Raw genomic sequence first — 27,284 nt, 5'->3', positions numbered from 1 at the left:
CTGGGATTTCAGCTGAGAAATCCAGCAAGTTGTATGGCTTCAAACCTGGGAAACTGGTTTTTAATTATTTTCCATTTATCCCAGTAAACCACAAGAAAGGCTGGATTCCCTGCAACTCCTGCTGTGCTCCTCCCAGGGAGCCTGTGCAGGTGTAGGCCCACACTCCTGCAGCATTTGGGGGCATGCTGGAGTTGTTGTGGCAATACAATATTAAAGGAGGATTAATTAGATTTATGCTATTTATTTGGGCAGCTGTTCAGTAGATGAAAGGAAGTCTAATGCAAATGAAATGAATAAGCCTGAAGAGGCCAATGTCCAGTCACAACTCCACTCGCCTCCCTCAGCACAGCTGGTGCAGAAATGGGCACATTCCTTTGGCAAAAATGAGGCATTTGAAGATTCCATCAGCTGAGCTTTCCCTTTCAAGTGTTGCCAGTAGATGCACAACATATACATGTGCTTTTAAAAGACTTTTATTTTGAACTCAAGATGTGAATCTATGGCATTAAGAAAAGCAGAACAATCCTTTATTTAGCTGCACCTGCACCTTAATGCCTAATGAGTTTAGTCTGATGGAATCCAGACCTCAGGAAGGATTATAAATTCTCATTTGATTTCATTTACTTGTAAAATACCTTAAACCAGCTGTACCAGTCCAGAATCCAGCCCTTCTTTCTCTATCAGTTTTCCAAGTGTTGAATCTTTTGCTGTCTTAAGTAACTTCATGCTATGTAATGATACTGTAATAGTAATAAAAAACAGAGAGCAGCTCGAAAAAAAATTATGTAGTAGAAGATAATTAACATATAATCTTAAAAGCATCAGATTATGAGCACAACTTTCATAAAGTTCTTTTGGCCCTCGAGGGAAGATTTGGAATTCACTCTCCAGACACCAGAGGTACCTTTAGCCATTTCTGTCTGTTTTGTGTAAACACATCAGAGATGCTCAGTGACCTTCCCAAAATTACTGACTCAGGCTGTTTATGATGAATAGTAGCTAATTTATCAAATTATTTAAAAACATATTACTTTGCCCCAGTGTAGATACGGGAATGCAAGGGAAAAAACTTGATCCTGTTACATCTCTGCATGATCAAACTATTGCATTGAAGAATTAGTGTAACAAGATTTGATTTTAATTTGCATGTCCTCTGCACATGCCAGTTACAGATTGAGGTGCCTGTGCCCCCAGCAAGCTCTCATTTTCCTCCAAGTCCTTCCCTTGTGGGCTTTTCTCCCCATTTTAGGTTTGCCTGCAGCAGTCTCACACTGCCTCTTATCTCCCCTGGCTGAATCCACTTTATTTCTGACCAGATCTGCTCAGCCACTTCTCTCTCCTTCCTTGGGGATGTTTCCATTTGCTCAGGGTGTACAAGCAGTCAGGGCAGGCTGCTGGTTTTTGCATCAGTGATATTTTGAGACCTGCTCAGTCTCAGAGCAGGTTGCAGGAAGCACCTTGGGCCCCATTTGTCAAGTGTCTGGACTGGGGGATTATTTTTCTCAATAAACCTTATTGCCACTTAACTTTTCTCCCTCTTTGTGCTCTGCAACCTCTTCCCCCTTGAGACACCCATCACCCTCCTGCTTTCTCCTCCTCCCATTTTTGTGCTGCCCCAGCCTGATCCTCATCAGGAATCCTCCCCACACTGCCCCTATCTCCGTGACCCTTGGATGCCCTGGCAAAATGTGTGACTTGCAATTCACACCTAAGGCTGGCACAGCTTTCCTGGGAAGCTGGCCTGGCCAGATGCAGCTCCCTGATTCCACAGCACCAGGGAGGCAGCCTTGCTGTCCCCTGAAGTACAGAGCCAGTGAGCAGTGTGATGTAGCCATCATCTCTGCTCAAAGAGGGGAAAGAAAAATACACTCCTGCATCTTCCCATACCTCCCACAGCTGCACCCAGAGGATTTGGGGGATGTGTTAGGCAGCAGCATGCCTCTGCTCTCAGGCTGTGCCATTCCATTGTGCAGACAGAGAAAAGAAAGCAGGAGCAATGAGGAGCTTCTGCCTGTCCTTTTGCTCACTGCTCAGTTTGGCTGCAGGGACATCTCTAGGGCAGGGTGTGGAGCAGAGCTGAGGCTGCCTTTGGGTGCTGTGCACTCATCTCAGCCTGCCCTGCGCACCCAGGGGCCCTGCAGGAGCTGCTGCCCAGGTGCATCCCATTTTCAGGTACACAGAGACACAGCAGCCCTGCTCTGTCAGGGTGAGCACCAGCCTGGGTTAACCCTGATCCCAGAGCCAGCATGAGAGCTCAAGACATCTGTGATGGCCACAACACTGCCCAGCTGGGGGGACACAGGATTTACAGCATCAGCGCAGTCCCCAGCTTGCCTCTCTGGAAAACAGCCACCCAACAAGGTTTTGGGAATGGGAGAGCTGGTGGGGTGAATGGGAGCTGGTTTTGGGAATGGGAGAGCTGGTGGGGTGAATGGGAGCTGGTTTTGGGAATGGGAGAGCTGGTGGGTGAATCCCCAGCTCAGCACTGTCCTGGGTTCCCCCTTTGCTGTGAGAGGAGGAAGAGAAACAGGATCTGAGAGCCTGGAGAGGGAGGCGCTGCCGGAGATTTCCTTACAGTGGATTCCAGGAGGATGAAGGTAGAAATAGAGGCAGTCTGTCAAAAGGAACAACTTCATGGACTCCCATTTTTTTTTCTTTTCCCTGTCACCCCTCCCTGAATTCTCCATTCCCTCACACCACTGAAATCCCACAGCAATCCTCAGTGCATTACAGCAGCTGCAGATGGATTGCAGCTCCATGTGCTGCTGTGTTCCACGTGACAGGGCTGTGAATAAGGTATTCTGTAGAAACACAGCTCTTCCCTGCTTATTTAACTTTGCTTTCCCCAGATACACACGCAGACACAGCAAACAGCACCAGGAGTCACACCACCATGGGTCTGTTTACTATTAGGAGAGTTTTGTGTTCTCAGAGCAGTCCCAGGTGTAAATTTTTCACAATACCTTTCATCTCGTCTGGCTCTGCTTTCAGCAGAGAAACCACAGCCTGAGCAGGCACCCATCAGGGCACACTCGGGAAAGAAAATGGATTACCTGTGCTTAACCTGCCCAGAAACTTCATGGATGTTCTTTAAAATGAAATGGTTTTACCATGCAGAATTGCCTCAGAGTGTCTGCAGAGAAATCCCAGCAGGGAATGTCTGAATTCAGACAGCAGCATGCACGATTCTCTCTGTCATTTCCTTCCCAGCGGCTGTTTCCCCCTTTGCCACCTACCATACTTGGGAATTTTAACCTAAAGGGCTCCTGGGTGACACATGGGGCGAGAGGATGTGGTGACTCTCAGCATCCTCTGGTCCCCACACACATTCCCTGGTGGCTCCTGGGGGAGCAGGTGGCTCCCTGCCTGGCCTGGGTACCACACTAACCCCAGCGCTGGAGGAACACCAATTTAGGAACACCAGGAAGGGAGAAACACCCATTTCTGTCCTGAGCAGCCCTTGCTAGCTGAAGTTTGACTGAGTCAGGAAGAACTTGCTGCTGTTTGGGAGATAATTAAACCCATCTTCCCTCGCCCGGCTGTTTGCACGCGCACAATGATACCATTGTTCAGAGTCATGCAACACATATGCTGACATTAAAGTGTTTAATCTTGTACTACAGTATTCCATTATTTTTTGGACATCTGTACATGATAGAAAGGCTACGTATTAAGGGATTTGTTGACAAAGAAATGGCTAATGCTGATACATGTGTGGACTGAAAGGATCTTTCCAAGTTGTGCTCTGCAGTAGGGAGGCTGCTGCTCCCCAGGCCTGGAGCCTGGCACAGATGTGATATGCACTGTTGCTATTACCACTTTTCAATTTATAACAAGGAGTCAGTGTTCAGAAGAATTTTGGAAGCTCCCTGCTGGGTTTGTGGCTAGGTGGTCTCGCTGGCAATACCAGCTCCATGCTGAAAGCTGAACAAATGAAGTGATGGCTAAAGGGAGAATATTAACTCCAGAGGGGTTTTTTTCCCCTTTCGAAGCAAAAATGCTCACCCCAGATCACTTTGCAGAGTGAGCACTAAAGAATTTCCAACCTCTGGGTTTGGGGATAGGGATTTATGGAGCCTGGTTTTCATCTTCTCGGAAATTAGTGCATTAGTCCTGCTCTCCACCCATGGACGGGGCAGGACTTTGCCCTGGCACACACTGAATTTACCACGCAAGAAAGAGTTTATCACCTTCTCCTCCCTCTCCCTGGCTGTAAAATGGGTCCCTGAGCAGGGAGCAGCTGGGTGCAGGTTCCCTTCTGCTGAGCTCTGCCTGGGCTCAGAGCAGCCCCTTCAGCAAAGGGCACACGGGGACAAAGCACCAGGGCAGGGCTGGGGCAGATGGGCCCAGAGCCCCCAAATATCTGGGGGTGCTGAGCTTGTGGCTCAAGGACAGGCTGTGGTTTCAGAATGGCAGCAATCCCTGGTGATGGGATGCATTAATGAGTTATAGAAAAACCACAGGCTATTTCTCTAGTAAGCTTATGTCACAGATCAGAATCTAGGCTGTATTTGTTTTTCCTTAGGTTTCTCCAAAAACCTGCACTAGCTTCTAGAGGACTTGGAGAGCTGCAACTATTCAGTGTAAAAGGCCTGCCAAATACTGTTTTTATCACTCCTTAAAAAAATTTTAAAATATATCCCATCACATACCCCAGGACATTTGCTGTACTCCATTTATAGAACTCCCAATTTATATTCTTCAACTATTTCTTCAATTATTTCTGTAACTGCTGCTTTAGCTGCCTAATGTCAGCATGTAAATCATGAAGCCAAGAGAATGGAACAGATGAAAACCAATCACAGAACTTTGCATTCCCAAATTCTTGCCATTATAAATTTCCTGCCACTGCCCCTGTAACTCTTGCTGTCAAGGACAATGAGGAGGGAAACATGTGCCTTTGCAGACTGTGGCCTGGCATGACATTATGGCAATAATCTTTATTATAGCCTGGTTTTTCCTCAGAAAAATATAAGGACTGACCTCACATTTCTTGCTCAATCAGGCGCCCTGCTGAGCCCAGTGGGCTCTCTCAGCTGCAGAGACCGCTGGATCCTCCCCCTAATTGGTTTCCTCCTTCTTGAACCTCAGCACCATAAGGAGAAAAGGCCTATATTTCATAAGTGCCATGGTTTTATCCACCAATTTAGAGACAAAGAAGCGCAATTTATAGAGGGAACATTTAATGCCTGTTAATTAGAAGCCCACCAAGAGGTCTCGAATTTGGCATCCCGAAAATTTACAGCCCGATTTCACAAGCACCAGCAGCAGCCCCGAGCCCCAGGGGCGGCCCTGGCCTCCCTCCCCGTGCTGGTAGGTCCCTGCTCCTCCTGCCACGCTGCTCTGGGAGCTGGGACAGGCCAGGATCCACCCAAAAGTGCATCTTTTGGGAAAGGGGACATTTCTTTCCAGTTGGATGCACTCCCCAAGGGATACAGGAGGGTGAGGCAGGAGATAGGAGTGGACCTTCCCTGTGAGACACGGGCTGGTGGGGCTCAGGTGGAGCTGGTTTCTGGGAATTTGGTTTCTGGGAATTCCTGCTCTGAGATGATGCAACAGAGCCTCTGAAGCTTTGGCTTCGGTCTCAGGGGGTGACGATGGAGGGAAAGAAAGGTAAATTTTCTTGGAAAATTCAAACAGGACTCTGCACTGCTGGATGCAAATGTGTCAGTCAGAGTTGGGAGGCTGAGATCCACCCTGGATCTCAGGACAGTCCAGGCAGCCTCAGCCACCTCTGAAGAAACAGCGCCCATTTTCTGTAGCTCTGCAGCTGCTGGAGAGAAAGCAGATAAAGACTCTCCTACTCTCTAAACTCACCACACAGGTAGACTCTGAAAACCTGTTAGACCTTAATGCCAATGTGGCAGACTTTTTTGGCACCCAAATCTCTGAGGGGTTTCTCAGGCAACTGCTGGTGGCTCAGCAGCAGCCTGGCTGAGAGGCTGAGGCAGGGGGGTGTTGTCTTTTGGAATCTATTTTCCTTTGACTTATCTTTCAGTCTTAGGAATTCAGGACCTTTAATCTATTTGAGATTAAAGTCCTTTACAAATCCCTTCTGGCCTTTTTTGGGAGTGAAGAAGTTACAGACACCCTACTGCACATTCCTTCTGGTGCCTTTTTCCATTGTAAATGAGAAACAAGTAGCTCTAATTGTTGTGAGCACTACAGTAAATGAGACAACTGCTCTCAAAGTGCCTTATAAAGACAATTAACATATTATCAGGTGAAAGCGTTAACAAGAAAATTTAAGTTTTTAATTGTTTATATATTCAAAGTGTATTCTAAGTGCATCACCCAAATGTGCCAGGGAGGAAGAGGTGTGGAATTACCAAAGCTTTCCCAGCTTGGCAACCTGAGAACAGAGTCTATTCATCTGATGTTGAGTTTCTTTCTGAAAAGCAGTTTTTTGCATCTTCAGAAAACAAGGGAGTAAAAATACCTACGCAGGGAGATTGGCCTCCCGTGAAATCCATTGAAATTAGTGAAAATATTTCTATTGACTTCCCTGGCATTTAGATAAGCTCTTTAATTCTTCAATAATAATTATTTTTAACATAGTCATTCTTGGAAAAAAGTCTTGCTGTGGTTCACTGTGATTTGCTGAACACCTGGGGCTGGTGGCTGGCATGGTGCTGCTGCGCTGGGTCCCAGGAATGAGCTGGGATGTGTGGGGAGAAATAAAAGCACTGCAAGCTGGGCCTCACCATAACCCTGGTGTCACGAGGCAGGCCTGGCCACCAGCAATCCCTGACACCACCCCAAAGGTCACACCAGGTTTGCAGAATTACCTCAGGGTGGCTTTGCATGCGCCAGCAGAGGTTCACAATGGGGCTGCAAAGAGCTGGAGTTAGTTTATTTCTAACCTCAGCATACTTTGCTGTGAAAATGACCAAACGTGGGATCAGTTGAAGTTTCCAGCTTGATGCTGATGTGTCATTTGCTTTGGAAGTTTGGGCACCCGGGGTGCTAAACCAGGACCTCAAGGTTTTCTGTTCAACATTATTTATTTGGTACAGGTTTTAACTGTATTGCTGCAAGTTCCAAATATCAGCAGCCACACTGTTTCATCCCTGTCTGCTGATGTTTTTAAGTTCTGTATCTTCAGCACACGCCAGGACAAGCACCCAGTATTTGCTGACATTTTATCTCCAGCTTTCCCATATTTTTGGATCTGATACCTGGCTGCTTCACACCTGAGCACATGTACCCATCCTGTTTGCTTTCAACCATCCCTGGCAGTTGCACAACTGTGTCTTGTCCTGCCCCCTCTTGCATCACCATCAGGCCACAACAGAGCCTTGGAGACACAAAGGACTTCAGAGAGCTGGGAGCCCTCTCTGCGTCAGATAGAGCAGCACTCAGATCCTGCTCCGATAGCAAGGCCAGGCTTTCAAAGGTGCTGATCTGACTTGCATATTTGTGACAGGTGTGGCCAAGCCACTGATAACCACCAGCCTGAGATATTCCTTGTTTTGGCTGCATCTCCTTAATTGTTCCCCCACGATTTCTGGTGTCTTGCTTATTTTCTCATGCATCTGACCTCCTCCTCCATCCCACAGCTCCCACTGTCTCCACCTTTCCCAAGGACTGTGCCAGGGGGAGTGTCTGATGATCCTCATCCACCAGAGCCCCAATTAACTGCCACGCTCACCATGCCAAGGGTTATTTTACACCAGCAATTTTAGAGCCGTGTTAAATTAGGCCTTTTAGTTAGGTCAGATTAAGCCCTGTGTTAAATTAGGCCAAATTAAGTTAGAATTTGTCTGCAGTGGCTGCGCCTCCAAAATGCAATTTTACTTCTAAGAAAGAGGAGAGGCTCACACGCATCACCTGTGAGTGACTTTGGATTGTTTTTTAAGGAGAGGAAATGCCCTGTTTTCCCACAGTCAAGGCACACAGTCTGTTTCATAGCAGAATTATTTTTCAAGGGTGTTCTTCCTTTTCCTATTTTACAACCTTTGATTGCACATCCAGAGCTTTGGCTTCCTCTCCAAGCAGCTGCCTTGCCAAGGCATTTGAATTGTGAGCTGGAATTTCCAATGTTTGAAATTAGCGTCTGGGCTAAAACCATTCACCAAAGCCTTTGGGTAGTAGATTTGTGAGAACTGTGAGCCTGGGACAAAGATGAGTTGAAGTTCTGTGGCCAGAAGGGCTATGAAGCATATCCAGCAAATATTCAAAATGCTTGATGTGTTTTAAGGGAGCATTTAACATTAACTTAACATTAGTGGCGACCAAACAGCTGAGATTAAGTCCTTCAAGGATGACCAAAAAGTTCTTCTTATGCTCATCGTGTCAATAGGGATTTTATAAACCTAATGGAGGAACTACAAAATCACATCCAAAGATGCAAAGAACTGCATCTTTGCAAGATGCAAAACTACAGTCACATCCAAAGAATTGCTGCAGCAATTCTCTTGAACTGTTGCAGTGAACACTTAAAATACCACTATTCCCCTTTGCCTTTTTTTTTTAAGCTCTCCTCCCACTCTCCCCCTTCCAGCTCCTCAGGTAATTAACTGGAAATGACCCAGTTGCAGCATTGTCAGAGGCCTAACACCCATCAAACCCAGGAAACTCAGGCTCCTTGAATGCTCCCCTGCTTACCCCGTGCTGTTGTGCTTAAGGTATTACAGGGGTCTGCAGAAAGTGCTTGATCAGATATACTGTACCACATGTTCCCAAATACCAACACACAGCAGCATGACTTGGGGATAGGATTTCAGCCTTCATAATGAAGAGTCTTGCTTTTATGAGTTCGAGTCAGACCCTTAACGTTATTTTAACATAGATTTTGGTGTTTAATTATGTAATAAGATTTACTGCAGTCATCTAACAGATGTTGATTCAGGGTCAGTGTTTCTCATAAATTAGTTCTGAAAGGATTTGTTACTTCTGGGTCAGCAGATAGGTCCAGAGTGCAAAGAAAAAGGGGAAAAACAATAAACACTGAGTTGAAGGGTTTCTTGGGATTCTTTCTTCAGTTACATATCCACATATTTTCATGATCTTAATGACTATAGCCACAGGAATGTTTGCTTTAACACTAAAGATGGCTCAGGCCAAAACCCTATATCCAAACATCTGCAAAGCATGGGAAAGTTCAAACTTTGGGGCTCTTTCTTTTATGACCCTGGCTGTTAATTTTTCATACTAACACGACACATTTTTTCTAGGGCTCAGCAGTGGGAATTGCTGTGAACTTCAGCAGCACCCCAAAAAGTTTCATCTTCATGTGCTTGTTGTCAGACCTTGTGTATAAAGTGCAGCTAAAGGCCAGTGTTGGTTGATGTAGTTGTCATCACACACGTTCTGAAAAACTGCACCCACCTTCCTCTGGAAATTCAGCCTTCCCATGTCTTTGGAAGCAAATCATATTTGTATATCCTACTGCTAACAGCTGCAACTAAACCCACACAGCATTATACTCATTGTTCTACATTTGTGGTTAAAGGAGGGATTCCATATTAAAGTATTTTTCATTCCATTTTAATTTAGTTGCAGATAAATTCCTTTAAAACTGAAATTATGTTCTTTATGTCTTATTCTGTTAGGAGTAATTTGTAGGAAAGGGATTGAGGCTCGTTTAATAGTGTTGCTAGCACGTCCAGGGCAGCTGTAGTGTGCCAAGTCTTTCACAAACACTGGTGAATATTCACAATATTCCTCCACATCAGGGTATGAGACACTAAATTTTGCCCTGAGGTGTTTCAGTAGAGGTGCAACAGAGAGCGCTCAACACATAAAACCATTTGCTAAACTTAACCACCTTTGCCTTGGAAAGCTCAGTGGTTTCATACCTAAAAAACTCCTCTAAGATGAATCCCAGCTATGAGTAAGAGCTCTGAAGCATTTCCCTGAGCAGCAATCACACAGTGGCAAGCTGGACTCCTCACAGAAGGGATGTGAGAGAGGAGGAAGAGTCCATGGCCAGAGGCTGAGCCTCGGCCAGCAAAGCAGCACTGGACCTGCTCCGTGCTTGGACACAGCCCTGCTCCCAGAGCCTCCCCATGCTCTGTCCCTGCCCTGGGGACACCCTGGCCAGGGCTGAGCTGTGTTTGTACCATGCGGAGCTGTCAATTTAAACAGCACTTTCCAGAGCCGGGCTTGAAACTCCTCTTTTTTCAGGAGTAATTCCCTTTAAGTCAATGGATTTACACAATGGATTTGCTGCTGCCAGAAGAAAATCAGGCCTGTAGGAAGACACACATTCCTCGCCAAGGAAATCTCAGAGCTAACTACTTGAATTGTGCACTCGAGCTGCAGAGAGGTCAAGTGGACAGACGACAGGACTGGGACATATAGGAAGTCCCTGGTTCAAACCTCAGCTCTTAAAATGTCATGCGTTGTGACCTTGGGCGAGTCAGTTCAGCCCCTTATAGCTCCATTTCCCCCTTCTCCTTTGTCTGACTTGTCTGTTTAATTTGGAATTTGTTCCAAGAAGGGTGCCTTGCCTCATGTGCTGGGCTGGGGCACTGACACCTCTCCTCCCCCTTGCTGCAGGACTGGCTTGAAGTCTTTGTTTCCTCCCAACACTGACCCCTGCTTCCGTGCCACAAGCAGGGGGGACCACCAGCTTCCATCAGGGGACAGGCAGGCCTGTCACCCCGTGGGACAGCACACATCCCAACACCAGCCTGGCAGGATCTGGCACTTGTTGTTTCACAGTCAGGGTTGGGAGGTGGAAGGAAGCCCTCACTTTGAACAGTTGCTTCACAGCCCTGATCACTAAAGATCCTTTAAAATGAAAGCTTTGACCCTACAGAGAGGAGCCGTGAGCTCGTGATGAGTTCGGCTGGCACCAAATGTGGGTCACTGGCATGAAAAGCCTCAAAGGCTGGAATTTGTGTCTATAGAGTGTGGGTATGTGTGTGTGTGACTGTCAGGAGCAGAGCCAGGCCAAGAAGCAGCACTCCTGAAAAGCCCCATCTGTTGGTCTCAGCTCCTTCCCACAGCAGCTCGGTCGTTATCGGTGGCAAACATCCAGAGTCACTTGTCAAGCACAAAGCTGCCAAAAATCATTAAAACACAAGGGCCCCCAGTGCCAGCCAACTGTAATTTTGTTCCAAAGGGAGCCTGATAAACACATATATGCCCATAATAGCCCAGATAGAGGCAGGTATTTCCTCTGTGCTTTAGTGATCTGAGCAGCCCCCGAGATGCTGCGATCAGATATTCCCGCCCTTTTCTGTTGTGGCAGCTCAGAGGGTGTTTGCTGGCGAGGAGAAGGGGAACAAAGCAGGTGCCTAATGGGCTGTTTTCTGTTCCAGTGGAGCATGACAGAGAGTTCCAGCACCAGCGCTGCCACTACCGAGAGTTCAGGTTTGACCTCTCGCGGATCCCCGAGGGGGAGGCGGTGACGGCCGCCGAGTTCAGGATCTACAAGGATTTCATCCGCGAGCGCTTCGACAACGAGACCTTCCAGATCAGCGTCTACCAGGTCCTGCAGGAGCACCCGGGGAGGTGAGGCACCCACAGGGACACGCTGCCCAGGGCACAGCTCCCTGTTCCTGCAGGGAGTCCCAGCCAGGGCTCCCAGAGAGCCTGGGGCCATCAGCACGAGGGGCTGCGTTTGGCTTTGGGGCGTGCAGGGGATCCCAGTGATGCTGCTGCAGCAGCTCCTGAGTGTTGTGATATGGGCACAGGTGCCCTGGGAGCCTCCCCGTGCCCCAGGGAGCATCCCCAGCACTCCTGCTCTGCCCTCTGGGAGCAGTGGCTGTGTGTTAGTGCAGAAAAACTATCATAAACCAGGAATATCTCAAGATTTCTGGAAGAAATCCCCCCCTTCCTCCTGCCCCTGATGGATCCCAAGGTGGCAAACCCAAGGAGAGATGCCCTGGGAGCCTCCCCATGGCCCAGGGAGCATCCCCAGCACTCCTGCTCTGCCCTCTGGGAGCACTCAGTAGCCTGGCTGTGTGCTAGTGCAGAAAAACTATCACAAACCAGGAATATCTCCAGATTTCTGGCAGTACTCCCCCCTTCCTCCTGCCTCTGATGGATCCTGAGGTGGCAAACCCAAATGCTTCCTTTGGAATTGTAGCTTAATTACTAGCCCTTATTATCAAAGGCATTCGAGCTCCCTAATTAACAAAGACAGATGACACCATGCTTTTTATATTGACTGATTGTTTTGCATGTGCAAAACTACAAGATGAGCTATTAAATCCCTTCCAAGCAATTATTAATGTATGCCAAGCTCCCTGACAAATCCTCCAGGGAACTTGAATAAGAACATATGTTCAATTTTCTCATCTGGTTTTAGTTCCAATTAATCAGCAATCCCAAACCACTTATCAAAGGCACTTAGTTTCATTTGCACAGATTTCTTTCACATACAAATCCTACCAAAAGTGAGATTGCATTTATTTATGTGAAAAGTATTTACAATCACATTCTAGTCAGAAGTTATTCTTTAGGACTACTAAATATGGGCTAATAATACTACAGTTCTAATTTAGGTTTATGAAAAGAGAAACACTAGGGATTTAAAAAGTGGAAAGTCCAAAAGGGTAAGAAAAAAAAGTATAATCAGGACCCTGGCTTTATAGTTTTATAAGAGCTAATAAAAATGCAGAAAAAATTGAAAAATGTCAGGAAACCTTGTCAACTTTTTTTTAATGGTGAGAATTTCTACTGGCTTTGCTGGATGGTAAAAATATTTAACCACTGGTGTGTTTTCTTCCATATCTGAAATTCTGATTTTATAGCTTAAAACTCATGGTTCTCCTGGCATTTCTAATGATGCAATTATTTGCAGTGTTTGGGGACTGTGCTAAAACTAAATCTATTTTTATCAAACAGTGGTAATTCAAACTGTGCATTTTAACCAGGTCTTCCTTAAAGGAGAAGGCAACAAGCCAGAGCTGTACACAGGACCCATCAGATGTCCTGCTCACCCTAAGCATTTCAGTTTATTCCCTCTTAGGCCGTTCCAGAGGCAGCAGCCCCCTTTGCTCTATTTCCTGAGTGGGTTATTTAGGTGCCAGCCTGCAGGGATGACCTTCCAGTCTTGGGAAGAGCAGAAACTGTAGATGTGCTGGCAGAGGAGGAGGCACCACCCTGTGTGCCAGGGCATTGGGGAGCTGCCAGGAACCTGTTCTTGGGTTAATGACCTTCCTTCCTCATCAGATGCCAGGGCAGTTCCCCCTCGGGTCCTGATGAGTGAGGTGCCCACTAGGAATCTTACTGACAGGGTCAGAACGAGATCTGATACCTTAATTTTACCATGGTGCATCCAAAAGGTTGTTACAACTTTGTTTAGAGAGGATGGGAAGGCACTGCTGGGGAGCAGCAAATGCTTCTGCAAATTCTCTCCTCCACTAATTCCTATTCCTAAAGGAAAAAAAAACCATATGCAAAGGGTGGGCATATACATCAACCACTGTCTGGAAGAGGTGAGGAATCTTGCTAATTATACAGATGTTCCAGCCACAGGACTAGATGCAATTTTACTGCATCATATTCACCACAGCAACACTAATGAGTGCTCATGCATATTCCCCTTTTGCATACATTTTGGCACAGGCTATGGTGAGTTTTGAACAGTTTGTCCTGAAAAAATATTCCTGTTGGTTTGGATTGACCAAAGGTAAAAATATTGTCACTACCATTTGTAAAAATATTTGCTCTTTTTCTGCATTTTTCCACTGACATTTTCCACCCGGCTCTGTCACAGCCCAGTCATCCAAGCCAGTGTGTCATTGGGCAAGTGGAGAAAGAAAACAAACTCTCTCCAGTGTTGATCAAAAAACACCCATTGACTTTGATGCTTCCTTGGCTGTTTGTCTCATCCTGAGCTCTGGAAAGTCAGCCCCATCTGACGTTGTTAGCAACAGGAGCAAAACAAAGCCAAACCCTCCCCCCCACGCAGGCAGGGAAACCTCTGCTGCCTTCGGGTTTCCTTCTGCCAGGGCTCTCCTGACACAGGAGCGCTGCTGGAACTGCCTTTTGAGACCTGACCCTGAAATTCTGCAGGCTGTGCAGTGCCCGAGGCGCAGCAGATGCTGCCGGGGCAGCTCAGCATCCTCTCACACAGAGCAGAGAGCAGGACAGCTCCCAGAGTACAGGGAAAGCTCAGGCTGAGGGGGACTGGAGAGATTTTCCTCTGTGAGATGTGCTGCAGGCAGGGTTTTCAGTGAAACCACAGAAGAGCCTGCAGTTTGGAGGGTGTGATGGTGCCCTCAGCTCGCAGAAAGCAGAGGTATGAGCAGCTCAGCAGTAAATGACTTCACAAGTTCAGGCAGGTTGGAGGGATCTAACCAGCAACATCTCCTGTGTGCACTTCATTGTCAGCCAAAAATACAGGCTTAGGTGTTTCCAGAGCAACAGCTGCACCCCCAGCAGGCTGTTCCTGAAATCCTGCCCCTCAGCAGCTCAGTGTTTGCAGGGTAGAAGCTCTCCCCCATCCACCTGCTCAGCCTAGCAACCCTGGCAGCACAATGAGGGGCCAGCCCTCCCTTTGCAGCAGATGAGATGCCACTTGTGACTTTGGACTGCCAGAAATTACATCTCTGTCAGACTGAAGATATTATTACAGGTGTTTGTAGGAAATCAGGCTAAGGGATTTAATGTTCTTTCTCACTTCTCCAAGTCTTTCCTTGCAAGGCAAGCTCTTCAAACTGGCAGCATCTCCTTGATAAAAAGGCGTGCACAGCATTCTTTAGGCAAACAGCATCAGCTATTCACTTTAGGCAAACAAGTACATTCATGAACAAAAATGTCCCAAATATCACAAACACTGATGATGTTTTAACTGGTACAACATGCCTCAAAGCTTTCAAGTGCATAGCTCAAAGTCCAGTGACTCATGTCCAACTTCTCTTTGGACGTCATGGCTCACTCACCCAAAAGCCTGGGAAGGTGTTTGACAAAGCCAGTGCCTGACTTGAGCAGGGTGAGAGCAGCAGGACATCCAGTCCAGGTTTGAGGTGACAAACTCCTCAGTGGGAGCTGGAGGTGGCCATGGGGAGCCAGGGGCTGCTCAAGTTTCCTCCCCTGGAAAAGGAGGGAGAGCAAAGCAGATCCCAGTGCTCAGTCAGAGCATCCCCCTCAGTCAATTAACCTGCAGAAAAAATGCAGACTGTAGAGCAGCCCTAAAGCTCAGAGCTCGATCCTGCTTTTCTGTCTGCACCTTTTGAAGCTGAAATACCTCATCCCAGAGTTACATCTCCTATTTCGTTGGACCCAGCTCTTGCACTGCAGAGTGAATCCCAGCCCCTTTGAAGTTAATGGGAGTTTTGTTACTGGGGAGAATAAAACCAGGTACTTGACCAGCCTTTGGTAATTGAAATGTAGTTGTTACATGTTCACTTTGTGGCCATTATGGATTTCACGGGCTTCAAAGGCAGTGATTTGAATGCTCATGTTACCAGCCCCACAGAAAAATCAGATCTTGCAGGATGCATTCCTGGGTTTGACTTGCAGCTGGAACCCTTTAGCTTGAGCTTCAAACTACAGCACTGCTGCAGCAGATCAAACCTGAGCCCCTCTCCAGACCCCTTTCTGCCATTCACTGGAGTCTGGTTCCATGTTGTGGGTTGAAACATGTAATTCTAGTACCTAAGAAAGGCTTGGGCCCACCCAACCCATAAAGCAGATGTGCCTTCTTTTTGGGGATTTTTTAAGTGCCAGTGTGATCGTTCTGAGGATGGTGCAGCACAGCACAGCTGGATTTAATGATGTGCCCCAGCACCATGACAGTATCTACAAATACCAACAATTAATTTGATTATAATTTTTGGTGACTTATCTGCAACTCAGTCATTTATCTCTCAGCAAGTAACAAGGGAACTTGAGCACAGAGATCCTGCAGCTCTCCAAGAACAGAGTGCATTTGGTTTTCTCCTTCCGACCATTCCTAAAAGCCACCACAGCCTGCAAAACCTCTGACAAATCTTGAATTTAGCAAGGCACAACTCTTCACAGGCACTTGAGGAGCTGCAGGAGGCATTTTACATACCCCAGTGGGTCCTTGCTGGGGAAGTGATGCCCTGATCAACAGCCCCTCAATGCTGAGCAGAAACAGCTGTACAGAAAGTGTCAGGGATATGTGTAAAACCTCATTTCTCCCAGCGCTGTTTTTACAACAGGCTTCATGTTTAGGAAACATGTTGCATCTCAGTAACAAACTCCCATTGCCACTTTTAATCAGCCTTTGAGATCTAGATCTTACCCTTCTCCAACACTGTCTAAGAAAGGCAACACAGCTACTTGAAGCACACAAAGCAGAATTAAGAATCTGCCGCAATTTTAAAGTGAATTTAATTTTCCCCTAGATTCAGCAGAATTTACACAGATCTGTTTCACTACCAGTACAGCCAGTTTTCAGGCCAACCCTTGGAAAACACCTCTAGCAAACTGAATTCCTGCTGTGGACATCACCTGGCAGAGCCCCCGGGCTGTGTTTGGTGATGGTCGCTGCCTGGGGGCGTGGGGAGAGTTTTTATCAGTGGGGAGAGTTTTTATCAGTGGGGAGAGCTGTTATCAGTGGGGAAGGAGAAGAGGGAAGGATAAGCAGGGGATCCCAGGCACAGGGAAGGGAAGGTGTGGGAGGAGGGCTGCATCAGGTCTGTGTACAGAGGGTGTTGCAAACGTGCCAGGGAGAGGCCCAGGGAGATCCTGGGGCCCTCTCAAAGTAGGAAAGTCTGAAAAATATTTTCCTAAGCTTGTCTTTGGACAGCTGCAGCTGACTTTAAGCAATGACACCAAGCAAGCTGGAATCTGGATAGGGCAGGTTTTTAATCCAAACAGATGTCTTCTAGCCTCACATCTCCTCTCACCCTGCCAGGATGCCCTTTTTGCCTTCTCCTCCCTCCACCTGCTCAAACCTGGATGTGAATAACCCCTTCCCCCGTGCCAGCTCTGCCCTTGGGCTGCCTGCTGGAAAACTTGCCCTGTGCCTGCGACCCAAACAGCCCCTCTAGGGTCAGAATATGAGTTGAGAGGAGAGGATTGTGCTCCTGCCTTTGACACTGTGGTTTACACGCTGAATCAATGAGAATTCAACATATCCACGCATCAAGAGTTTCCTACTTTAAAACAGAAGCAGGAGAGTTAACCCACATTAACCCAAAGGCTGTTGCAAGGTGCCTCTGTGTGGTATCTGTTTAAAGCACGGATATTGGAATTCCTGCAGGTAGAGGGAGGGATCAGGGGAGCCCAGCTGCCAGGTGGGCTCTTTGGGCTGAGAGATTCCCTGTCCCTGATGCAGGCAGATAAGCCTGTGGGCTGCTCCCAGCACAGAGTGCTGCCTGGTCACAGCAATCACCTTGTCTTACAGTGTAATGGAAATATCCAAGAGTCACCTTCGCTGCTGCTGCCCGTCCTTTTTCCCATTTATTTTTATCCCTCTTGGAAGTGCTCATTAGTGTTTACTGCCACTTGTAAGCAGCAGTTTGAAATAACAGGGCTGACGAGCAGGATGGGGACAGTGGGTGAAGAAAACAGACATAAAAGCAGGGACTGTTTGGCAGGAGGACTGGCCTAAAATAGTGTAGACCTTCCAGCATGATAGTCTATAAATGCAGAGTTTTATCTCCTGTTCCCTTGCCAGTGCAGAATTTCTGTCTCTCATGTTTTCATCCATGTTCTCCTTGTGCTCCAACTCACCAAGGCAGGTGATTGGGGCAGATGGAGCACTTCGCATTTTTGGGTATATTTCTAGTGTTTATGGCTTCAAACCAAGCTGCATCCCAGGGACTGGAAAAGCAAAAAGCAAGAAGCCATACATACTATTTTCACAAAGCTTCATGGTTGCTAATCCTTTCTCTTAATTTAGAATTGCCATGTTGCAACAATTCCCTTTATCCCACACCTTCCCTTCCCTGCCTTATTCTCTGATTTCTGTGCTCACCCCCACAATCCTCACTTCTTCCAGCCCTTTTCTCTTCACTAAATATTTGTGATCCCTTTCCTTACCACCATCAGCCCTTTGGCAGGTCAGCCCTTCCACCTCCATAGCTCCAGCTGCTTCCCAGACACGATCTCACATGCATCCTGCCCAGCCACCCTCATGCTGCAGTGCTGGTTACTCAGCCCTGAGCCCAGAGAACAAGTTCACTCAGGAAGTTTCACAGACCACACAGCACTTACATGACCTGTAGACAAATTTTTGGGAGTGCTTTCTAACAGGAGGTGACTCTCCTGTCTGGCATCCAGTGTGAGACACTACCAAAGACATCAGCAGGCAAATGCCAACCTCCTGTCTTCATCTCAGGCTCTCAGTGCTTGAGACAGGCGAGCAGAAAGCCCCAAATTTTATCATTGCTATAAGCTCTGACACTCCCGCTGATGTCAGTTCTTTGAACACTGAGCCATTTTGATGTGGTCTCAACAGAACATACTTGTGGTCTGGATCCAGACTTTGTAATTTATGTAACTCTAATCTAGACATTAACATTTCCATGTCCCAGCCTAATTTTTTCTGTAAAAGGAGGATCATGTGCCTTTCCTATCTCTTGCTCTGGAAAAAAAGCAAGTACAGTTTCTTGCATGCACTGAAATTCTAAAATGAAGGAACTGAATGCAGGGCCGAGGAACCAAAGGGGTTTTTTCCCTCCTTGCTGCAGAGCCATCGTTCACACTGCTCCAGGAACAAGCTCTGTGAGTACACAGTGGGAAGGTGAGGTACAGGAGTGAGATGTGCATAGAAACCTTTTCTCTTTGGGCTCAGATCTTTATCTCTCAGCTAAAACCCAAAGCAGCCACATTAGTCAGACTGAACCAGCACTACCTTCTGTGGCAAGTCATTAGATGGGAGCCCTCAGAATAAATGTTGTTTAAGTCTTAGCAGAACAACATTTCTTTGCTGTGTTTACTGTGTCTTGTCCAACAAGGATATCTTGAGGGCTGGCTGCCTATTAGCTGGTGATTTAATGCTGTTTGCCTGTCTTTGGAGAGCAGGACGTTCCACTTCAAGGAGGTTTTCTTTTTGAAAAGAACGAGAGGTTTCTTTTCATCTGAACAGGAGCCACATCTCAGGAGCCTCTGCTTGCAACACCAGTGAGGTTCTGCATCCCACCCAGAAAACACTAACCCAGGAGTGCTTGAACTCCTCCAAAGGGCGTCCAACACTGGGCTTTCTTGGGGTCCAAATGTTCCAAGTGTGTGTGGGAAGGACATTTCCCTTCAGTGGGTCCCTTTGATCTCTCTCACTTCGGGCTTCCCCTCCAGGCCTATTGTTTGCACATTGCTGTAACTACAGGAAAACAAATGTATTATACAATTTCCCAGACTGACTCACCCTGGTACTTGATGCCTCATGTAGTCTGCTTACCCTGATTGCATCATGTCAGCATGGGAAGCTTAAAGGCTGTTTTTTCTGAGTAATAATACTGCAGTTGAGCAGTAGCTAAAAACAAAACAAAACAAAAAATTATCACGATTGCTATTATCATTAACCTGCAAACTACAAGGGGAGAAAACCAAGCAAGCCAAGTCCCTGTTAACCAAACCTTGTGTGAATCATGAGTTCCAGTCAGGGGCCATGCTGAAATAATGGACTATGTGAATAAAACACCCTTTACTCCTGGAAACTTGGCCTCAGCCACTGGGACGGGCCAATCCATGCAACTGCCTGGTCCCTGGCTCCTGTGGGATGTGTTTGGTTCAGTGTGCTGTAAACAGGGAAGGGTGGGAGGTGTCCTGTGCTGTGGGAACGGCGCCACTGCTCCTGGGTGGGGATGGAACCCCAGGAGATTTGTCCCCTGCTTGGAGTTCAAGCTTCTTGCATTGCTGTAACTAATGTGAGAGGGGTTACCCGTCCTGTTTAACTCCAGATTTCCTGGGAGCAAAGCTGACTGAGCTCCCAACACCTGCCTGGAGCATTGCTGCCCCACAGCCCTTCCTGACCACCCACTTTGGCCCCCAAACATCCCCTGAGCACTCCCACAGGATCCCCTCTGCCTTGGCAAGGAGCTGGTGCAGCAAGTCCAGCTCTGGTGTAGGGCTTCTTCCACAAACCAGAGCTTTGCTTAAAAGCAAGCACTGATTGCACCCTCAGCAGCACTGGCTGCATATTCAGCCACGGGGTACCCAAATCTCTCCTCCTTTAGGGAGGAAACACAAAATTTTCTTCCTCAGCCTTGCGCTCGCCTGCTCTGCAGGAACTCATTTCAGAAATTGAATTTCATGCAAGCCAGCACAATCAGAGGTGGGTGGTGACACCCCTTAGCTCACAGAAGAAAGCATCACCTCTTACACACTCTGGCCCACTAAGGTTGAAAGGAAAGATAAACAATAAAAGCATTGAAAAAACAACCCCTCCATTCCTGTTCTGTGTGGGACAAAAGCTTCTAATTTCTTGGTATGTCAAAGGGGAAAGAAACACTAAAAGCTGTGAGTCAAAAGCCCTTATGCCAACAGCTCTCCTCAGATTCATTTCTGATCACTTGATGTTTCATGCAAACAAGAGGCACTGTGTAAACCAAGCTGAATATACATATTTGCACTGACAAATCTATAGTGACCAAATTCATAAGGCCTTTTAAAGCTTTGAGGATGTGATTAAAGGGTTTTTCAAGGATAGTTCTTCATTCAAAAGGATATAATTACACTTGAACAAGTTATCATGTTTGTTCACTGTAGGCACAAAAGCAGCTCTTACAGGACTTGTCTAGACACTTCCACCATGTGTCTTTGTTCTTCTTTTAAAGTATTTTTTTATAAAAGAACTGCAGCAGCATCCATTTTTTAATCGGAGTTTTATCTCCTTCTTTTCTGATAAAACTCCTTCTTTTACAGAACCTGTATTTTCTCAAATTTTAATTTTTCAGAAATATGCCAGGAAACAGCTTGTAAATCTGAAATAATTTCACCTATTTCAAAAGAACAGAATCTCTCTATTTAGGATCTTTTCCATTTTCTGATATTATTTCTTTGGCTAGAGTAACCCAGCAGTGGCCTTTAAAAAAACCACCCAAGCAATGAATTGAAAAAAGATTGTGACCCACAGCAGTGCAGAGGGTTATTGCCTCAATCAGTTATCTGTAACCTCAGATGAGCCAATTAAAAAAAAACCTATTACATATGATAATGTATGCACACCATTGTTCCAGCTGGCTTGCACCAACACTACAGTTATGCATAAAAGTCAGGAAATTATGTGTGGAAAGGCTAATGAGCAGCATTGTCTGCCCAATTACTGGATTTGCATATGCAAACAGTAATTCTGCAGATCTGGGCCTGGCAAAAGTTTTTTTAAGGTTGCATCAGGAGCTCAAGGTTAACAGCAAAGTAACCCCAACCCAGCTCAGCTCTGCTTCAACCCATCCTCCCTTTTTTGAAGAGAAGTTTCACCTGAGGGTGATGGGAGGGGAGCACAAACCAGCCCAGCTCCACCTATCGCTGAAATCCCAACCCCATGCACTGCCTAAAGGATGTGTGTGGAGACTCCACTGGAAATCCTGGCTAACTGGGAATTCTGCTCTTTGTTTCAGGGATTCAGATCTGTTCCTGCTGGACTCCAGGACGATCTGGGCTGCAGAGGAAGGGTGGCTGGTGTTCGACATCACCGCGACCAGTAACCACTGGGTGGTGAATCCCCAGCACAACCTGGGCCTGCAGCTCTCCGTGGAAGGCATTGATGGTGAGTTCACACCCCAGCAGAAATCAGGGACTCTGTTTCATGATTCCCAGCCAGGAGGGGCACTAAATATCATATGATGTAAGTACAGCAGCATTTTGATGCAACGCTTTATGCTCGGGCAATCCTCAAGGCTTTAAGTGACGTAAAATGTCAAAGTAAATCAACCCCCATCCTTTCATTTTATCTGCTGTTACATGATCTGTAATCATGAAGCAAATGCAGTCTATTAAAAAATAATCATACAAAATAAATGAACTGGGAGCCCTTTTCCCACTCTCTCTGGTCAGGCTGCCTTGCAGGGCTTCTCCAGGAAAATGTCAGCTGTCCTTTGGCATGTTTGATTTGTGGATAACAAGGCCCAGCTCTGGCCTTAGCAAAAGGATCACAAAACCATAACCTGGATTTAGCAGCAGCACTCAGTGGCTTGGGACAGAATAATCCTGGAAATCACCTCTGCATTTCACAGCAGCACCCAGACATCCCTCAACAGCAACAAGGAGAAACATTAAATTTCCCATTGCCACCCTCTCCTTGCCTTATTTGTAAATAATTGATTTAATTCTACAGAGAAACCTACTAATTGTCTTTTAGCAAAAATCAAATTGTTCTAGAGCCCAAGATGAAGGATGATGATGAAATCATGATGATTATCATGGATGATAATCAGAGTTTTGTACAAAGTTATCAGGTACAGTGGTGGCAAGATGCAGCAATAAGCAAAATGCCTCTAAATATTTGTTTCTCTCAGCTGAGGTATATCTGGAACTCTGTCAGCATTTCATACAAGGCATTTTTATTTTAAGCTAATAACCTTCCAGTGGGAATTTAGTGTTCCTATGGGCTGAGTTTTACGGCTCCTTTTATAGGATCACTTCAAATTATAGGTTGGTGAACTTGAAGAAACCCCTCTAAAGAATGCAGGAAAAGCTAACGCTAAGCGGATTTGGGCTAAAACAATTATATGTAGGACTAGTTAATGTAACTTTTACACACAGATATAAAATGAAGTTAGCTGTACTGAGCTGCTCGTGTCAGAAGCAGCTTTGCCCGTTAAGCCGTGGTCTTTGGAGGGTGGATGGCATTCCCAGGAGTTATCCTGGCTGCTGCCAGGATGAAACCAGGATAAAACCAGGACAAAACCCTCACCAGTCTGTTGTGCTTGCAGGACAAAGCATCAACCCCAAGCTGGCGGGGCTGATCGGGAGGCAGGGCCCCCAGAACAAGCAGCCCTTCACCGTGGCCTTCTTCAAGGCCACCGAGGTGCACCTGCGCAGCATCCGCTCCACAGGCGGCAAGCAGAGGAGCCAGAACAGATCCAAAACACCAAAGAACCAGGAGGCATTCCGGGTCTCCAACATTGCAGGTACAGCACAGCTGCCTGGAAGCACGCTTGTGGCTCTGGGATGGTGTGGGAGTGGTTTCTCCCACTTCATCTGTTTGTTGTCCCTTTGGTCACCATTGGTTCAAAAATGGTGTGGGGTTAGGGTTGTTCCAAAAATATCAGGTTGTTCCAAAAACATTCTTTTCCCTATGTTAGATTGAGGGATTTCTTAATTCAAATTTTAAAAAAGTTGAAGTAAGAAAATGTTCAAAAATGTTCAGAATGGTGTGGGGTTAGTGTTGTTCCAAAAATGTCAGCTTCAAACAAACATTCTTTTCCCTATGTTAGATTGAGGGATTTCTTAATCCAAATTTAAAAAAATACCCCAAGCATCTAACCAGAAAAACTCCTTTTCTCCCACGCGAAATAAATTCTCATTTTGAAATGGAAGATAAGTACGTTAAAACAATCAGTGATCAGTGTATCTGAATCCAAATGCTGTCCATTTTCAGGGCTCGTGATTTTAAGTTTAGCCCCTAAAAAGCACAGTAGTCCCAAAATTCTTGCATAGAAGAAGAAAACCCATTCATTCTCTGGATAACCACGGCTATTCTGGGGGGAGCTGTGCTTCCTAATTTGGAAGAAAACTCCATCAGGCATTTGAAATAGAAATGTGGCTTAATTATGTGATACCTCGGAGGTTCTGGCCCTTGATGAGGGTCCCAGCAGGAGCCCCAGCTCAGGGCTGGCTCTGCTGAGGCAGCAGCAAATTCCAGCTGCTTCTGGGAGTGCCTCACTGAGTGGAAGGAGAGGCTGTGAGGAGCAGAAGGAAAAGGAAAACAGAGCTTCCAATCACACTTTTATAGAATCATTAAGGTTGGAAAAAACCTCCAAGACCATCAAGTCCAACCTTTGACCAACTCCCACCTTGTCAACCAGCCCAGAGCACTGAGTGCCACGTCCAGTCCCTTGAACACCTCCAGAGATGGGGACTCCACTGCATTCCTGGCAGCTCCTTCCAGTGCCTGACCACCCTGTTGGAGATTAAATTCTTCCTGAGCCATTCTTTCTGCTTGGGCCTTCAGCTCAGGCTATGTGTCCAGAACAGACAAAACTTTAAAACTGCGCTGTTTCTCCTTTTATCTATAGGCAGTAATCAGAGTGATCTGTGTGTTGCTATTAGGAGGTCAGAGGATGTCCAGGGGAAAAAAATTAAGATAAAACCCCTACTTTCCCAGGCCTTTTTTGGCTTTGCACAAAAAAGCCAGAAGTGCATTTCATATATGTTGAACCCAGCCATTATTGTATGACTAAAAAACCTAAATAACCAGTTGTAAGTGCACCAGATGAGCAGCAATGCCTCACTCCCTGCTGAGGGAGCTGGGGCAGCCCAAGCTCATGGCCACCATTGTCCCCTCACAGAGAACAGCAGCAGTGACCAGCGACAGGCCTGCAAGAAACACGAGCTCTACGTCAGCTTCAGGGACCTGGGGTGGCAGGTAAGGACTGGGGTGCCCTGGCACATCATTTATCAACTGCAGCAGTGAGACACAGCTGCTAACAGATTTTTTATTTTAAATCCTGAAGGGGAAAAATATTGTTTACAGCCTGTAGCATGCTTAAGTGTTTCTGCTAAGTTGGGTATACAAATATTTAGTGGGAGGCTGGCTGGGAGCTCAACACAGTGTTTTTGAGGGGCTGTGGGCCTGCAGGTCCTCTGGCAGTGCTGAAGGCATGGCTCTCCATTTTCCTCTACATGTTTTTTTAGACCTGGTTAAAGCTATTTTCCTTTCTGAAAGCTTGTGTCTGCATTGTGCTGCTGGGTGAAGGGATCCTCGTGGGCAGGCAGGACACTGCTGAATGGATAAACAACTGAACCCAGATGTGCGGCTGCTCTGTGGGCACATTTGCAATGTGGGGTGTGTCCCTGCAGGAAGAGCAGGCGCTTCACAGGCCTCTAAGAGAGCTTCAGAAAGGCCAGGGGGGCAGATTTTTATTTTGCAGGCCGCTGTAACTGTGTGTATGAATGTTTAGATTTATGTGCTGGTTGGCTTTTTGTTTCACTGCATTTCTGTCCTTCTCCACAATCTGATGGCTTCAATTGACTCAAGGACTGGATCATTGCTCCGGAGGGCTACGCTGCCTATTACTGTGAAGGAGAATGTGCTTTCCCCCTGAATTCCTACATGAATGCTACAAACCATGCCATTGTACAGACACTGGTAGGTGCACCCTGTCTCCTAGCACAGCCTTACACCTGACAGCTGCTACTCAGAAATAAATTTATACACACAGGGTCTCTGAGCTAACAGGGGCAGGAGGATCTGCCTTAGCTCTCAGGGTGCCTGCAGCACCTGGCCCCACATGTCTGGATTAGAACCTGGCCAGAAATGACCCTGTCTCTGCTGCAGGCAGTGGCAGGCTCTCTCTGGCTTCAAAGGGCCCTGTGATAGACACTAATGGGGGTTTGGTCCCACTGCACGGGAAGGAAGGAGCAAGACACCAGACCCACTGTCAGCACCTCTTGGGGAAACTCTGTAAGGATCCACAACGTGCTGCCACCAAAAGTGGATTTGGGGTCAGGCTGAGAATCAGTGAATCCCAAAGTTACACAGCTCAGCTGCTGAGTGAGGGTATGGGACAGGCAGAAGGTTGCCCAGGACAGAAGGATATGGGGGGAGCAGAGGGGAGAAGTGAATCTTAACATTCCTCTGTTTTCATTCCCCAGGTTCACTTTATAAACCCAGAGACTGTGCCGAAGCCCTGCTGTGCTCCTACACAACTCAACGCCATCTCAGTGCTCTATTTTGATGACAGCTCCAATGTTATCTTAAAAAAATACAGGAACATGGTGGTACGAGCATGTGGCTGCCACTAGGTTTGTAGGACAGAGGAAGAAAAAAGAAAAAGAAGTTATTTGTAAAGAGTGGGTTTGTATGGCTGTGTGGGGTTGGGGGAAAGGTTGGTGCTCCAGCCGTGGGTTTAAAAAAGTCCCAAACCATTTTAGGACCAGGCCTCTGAAAGTTCAGACAATGGAACAGTTTCTGGATCTGAAGAGGCATTTGAACACATTTTGTTTTAGTTTATTACAGACAATGAGCTTGTAAACTGAAACAAGCCAGAGAAACCGTTTAAAACCAAATCTGCTTACAAAATTGGCTCCTACAGTACATACTTTTGCAAATGAGTCTTTCTGGAGATTGCAAACTCACCAGTGTTGATTGTGAGTAAAACAGTAATAATCTATCCAAGGTGAGACTGTGCTGTGACTAATAAGTGTGTGTAGTTCCTGTAACACGGTTTGCAATAAAATAAGTGAACAAAATATACCTGGAGTGAACAGGTATTTTGTTAGAGAATTATTGCTTCCATTCCTCTGCTTCAATTTCATAGGCAAAACCAAGGATGAATTACATGCAACTTCCAGCTTTAAACTACAGTAACAAAAGCTGGATGTGGATTGACACAAATTCAAAGGACAGATTAGGCTAAGGAAGAAAAAAAAACAATTGGCAAGCAAAAGAGCTGAAGAAAAGTGCTTCAAAGAGTGAGAATTTTGGGGTGTGCTTTTTTCTATCAACAAGGAAGGAAATTTCCTCCAGCTGCCAGAAGGTGTTTCAATTTGCTATGAACTTGAAACAGGAAAGCAGCAAAATGCTGAGAAGAAGGGATTAAACCTGATGTTTAGCTGGGGTGCCCTGAGCAGTTGCTATAAAAGCTGCAACTAAAATCCTGCTGCTGTGTGGAAAATGTCCATTGACTCCCCTGAGGGAACAAGTTCCAGCCCTTTTCCAAGAACATGGAGACTCAAGTCAGAAGGTGCTGTGAGTTGGGATGCACACCCAGCCCCACACAGACTGGGAACAAGCTGGGAAACCTTCCTGGGGCCAGTGCCTCTGATAAACCCCCTGCTCTCCTGGCTTCACCTCAAAAAACCCCACCACAATCCCCTTCAAGGGCCACCAAGAAGCTGGAACCAGAAGCAAGAAAATGTCCCCTCAAGGCTTTTCTTTTCCCTTCTTTTAAAGTCACAGGTTACACAAACATCACACTTAAGTAATTAAGGCTCAGTTAAAGTTGTTGCAAAGAAGAATGCAGAGTTGCAGTAACCAAATCACAAACCAATTCCCCACTTTGGCACGCACCAAAGTAGGATTGGTATAAATTTCACCAGGGAGATAAAAAGAAAATAATGCCCAATAAAACACCATGCCCAGCACACCCAGCTCTAAATCTCCAAACTTCAGAAAGCTAAACCTCCAACAGATGGGTCCAGGGCATCACAAATCCCTGGAGATGGGTCTCTGCTCAGTGAGCAGATGGGGCCATGCAGCCACAGTAGGGACTTGGCTCCATGTCCTGCCTTAGAGGAGAGTTAGA

General features: G+C 46.5%; 1 protein-coding gene across 1 annotated transcript in view; it reads left to right on the top strand.

Annotated features, from left to right (window-relative positions):
* The window catches only part of BMP7 (bone morphogenetic protein 7), a 38,989-nt gene extending 12,760 nt beyond the window's left edge, over positions 1–26,229 (top strand). The window contains exons 2-7 of the mRNA XM_030963316.1: positions 11,271–11,463; positions 21,435–21,583; positions 22,749–22,946; positions 24,327–24,403; positions 25,016–25,126; positions 25,633–26,229. Of these exons, the coding sequence (XP_030819176.1) occupies positions 11,271–11,463; positions 21,435–21,583; positions 22,749–22,946; positions 24,327–24,403; positions 25,016–25,126; positions 25,633–25,782 (878 nt within the window). The 3' untranslated portion in view covers positions 25,783–26,229. The remainder of the gene's footprint in view (positions 1–11,270; positions 11,464–21,434; positions 21,584–22,748; positions 22,947–24,326; positions 24,404–25,015; positions 25,127–25,632) is intronic.
* Positions 26,230–27,284: the final 1,055 nt, after the last annotated feature.

This window comes from Camarhynchus parvulus, chromosome 20 (assembly GCF_901933205.1).
Source record: "Camarhynchus parvulus chromosome 20, STF_HiC, whole genome shotgun sequence".
Lineage (NCBI taxonomy): Eukaryota > Metazoa > Chordata > Aves > Passeriformes > Thraupidae > Camarhynchus > Camarhynchus parvulus.
Note: the sequence above shows the minus strand (reverse complement) of the source record. Positions and strands in the feature narration are given on the sequence as shown.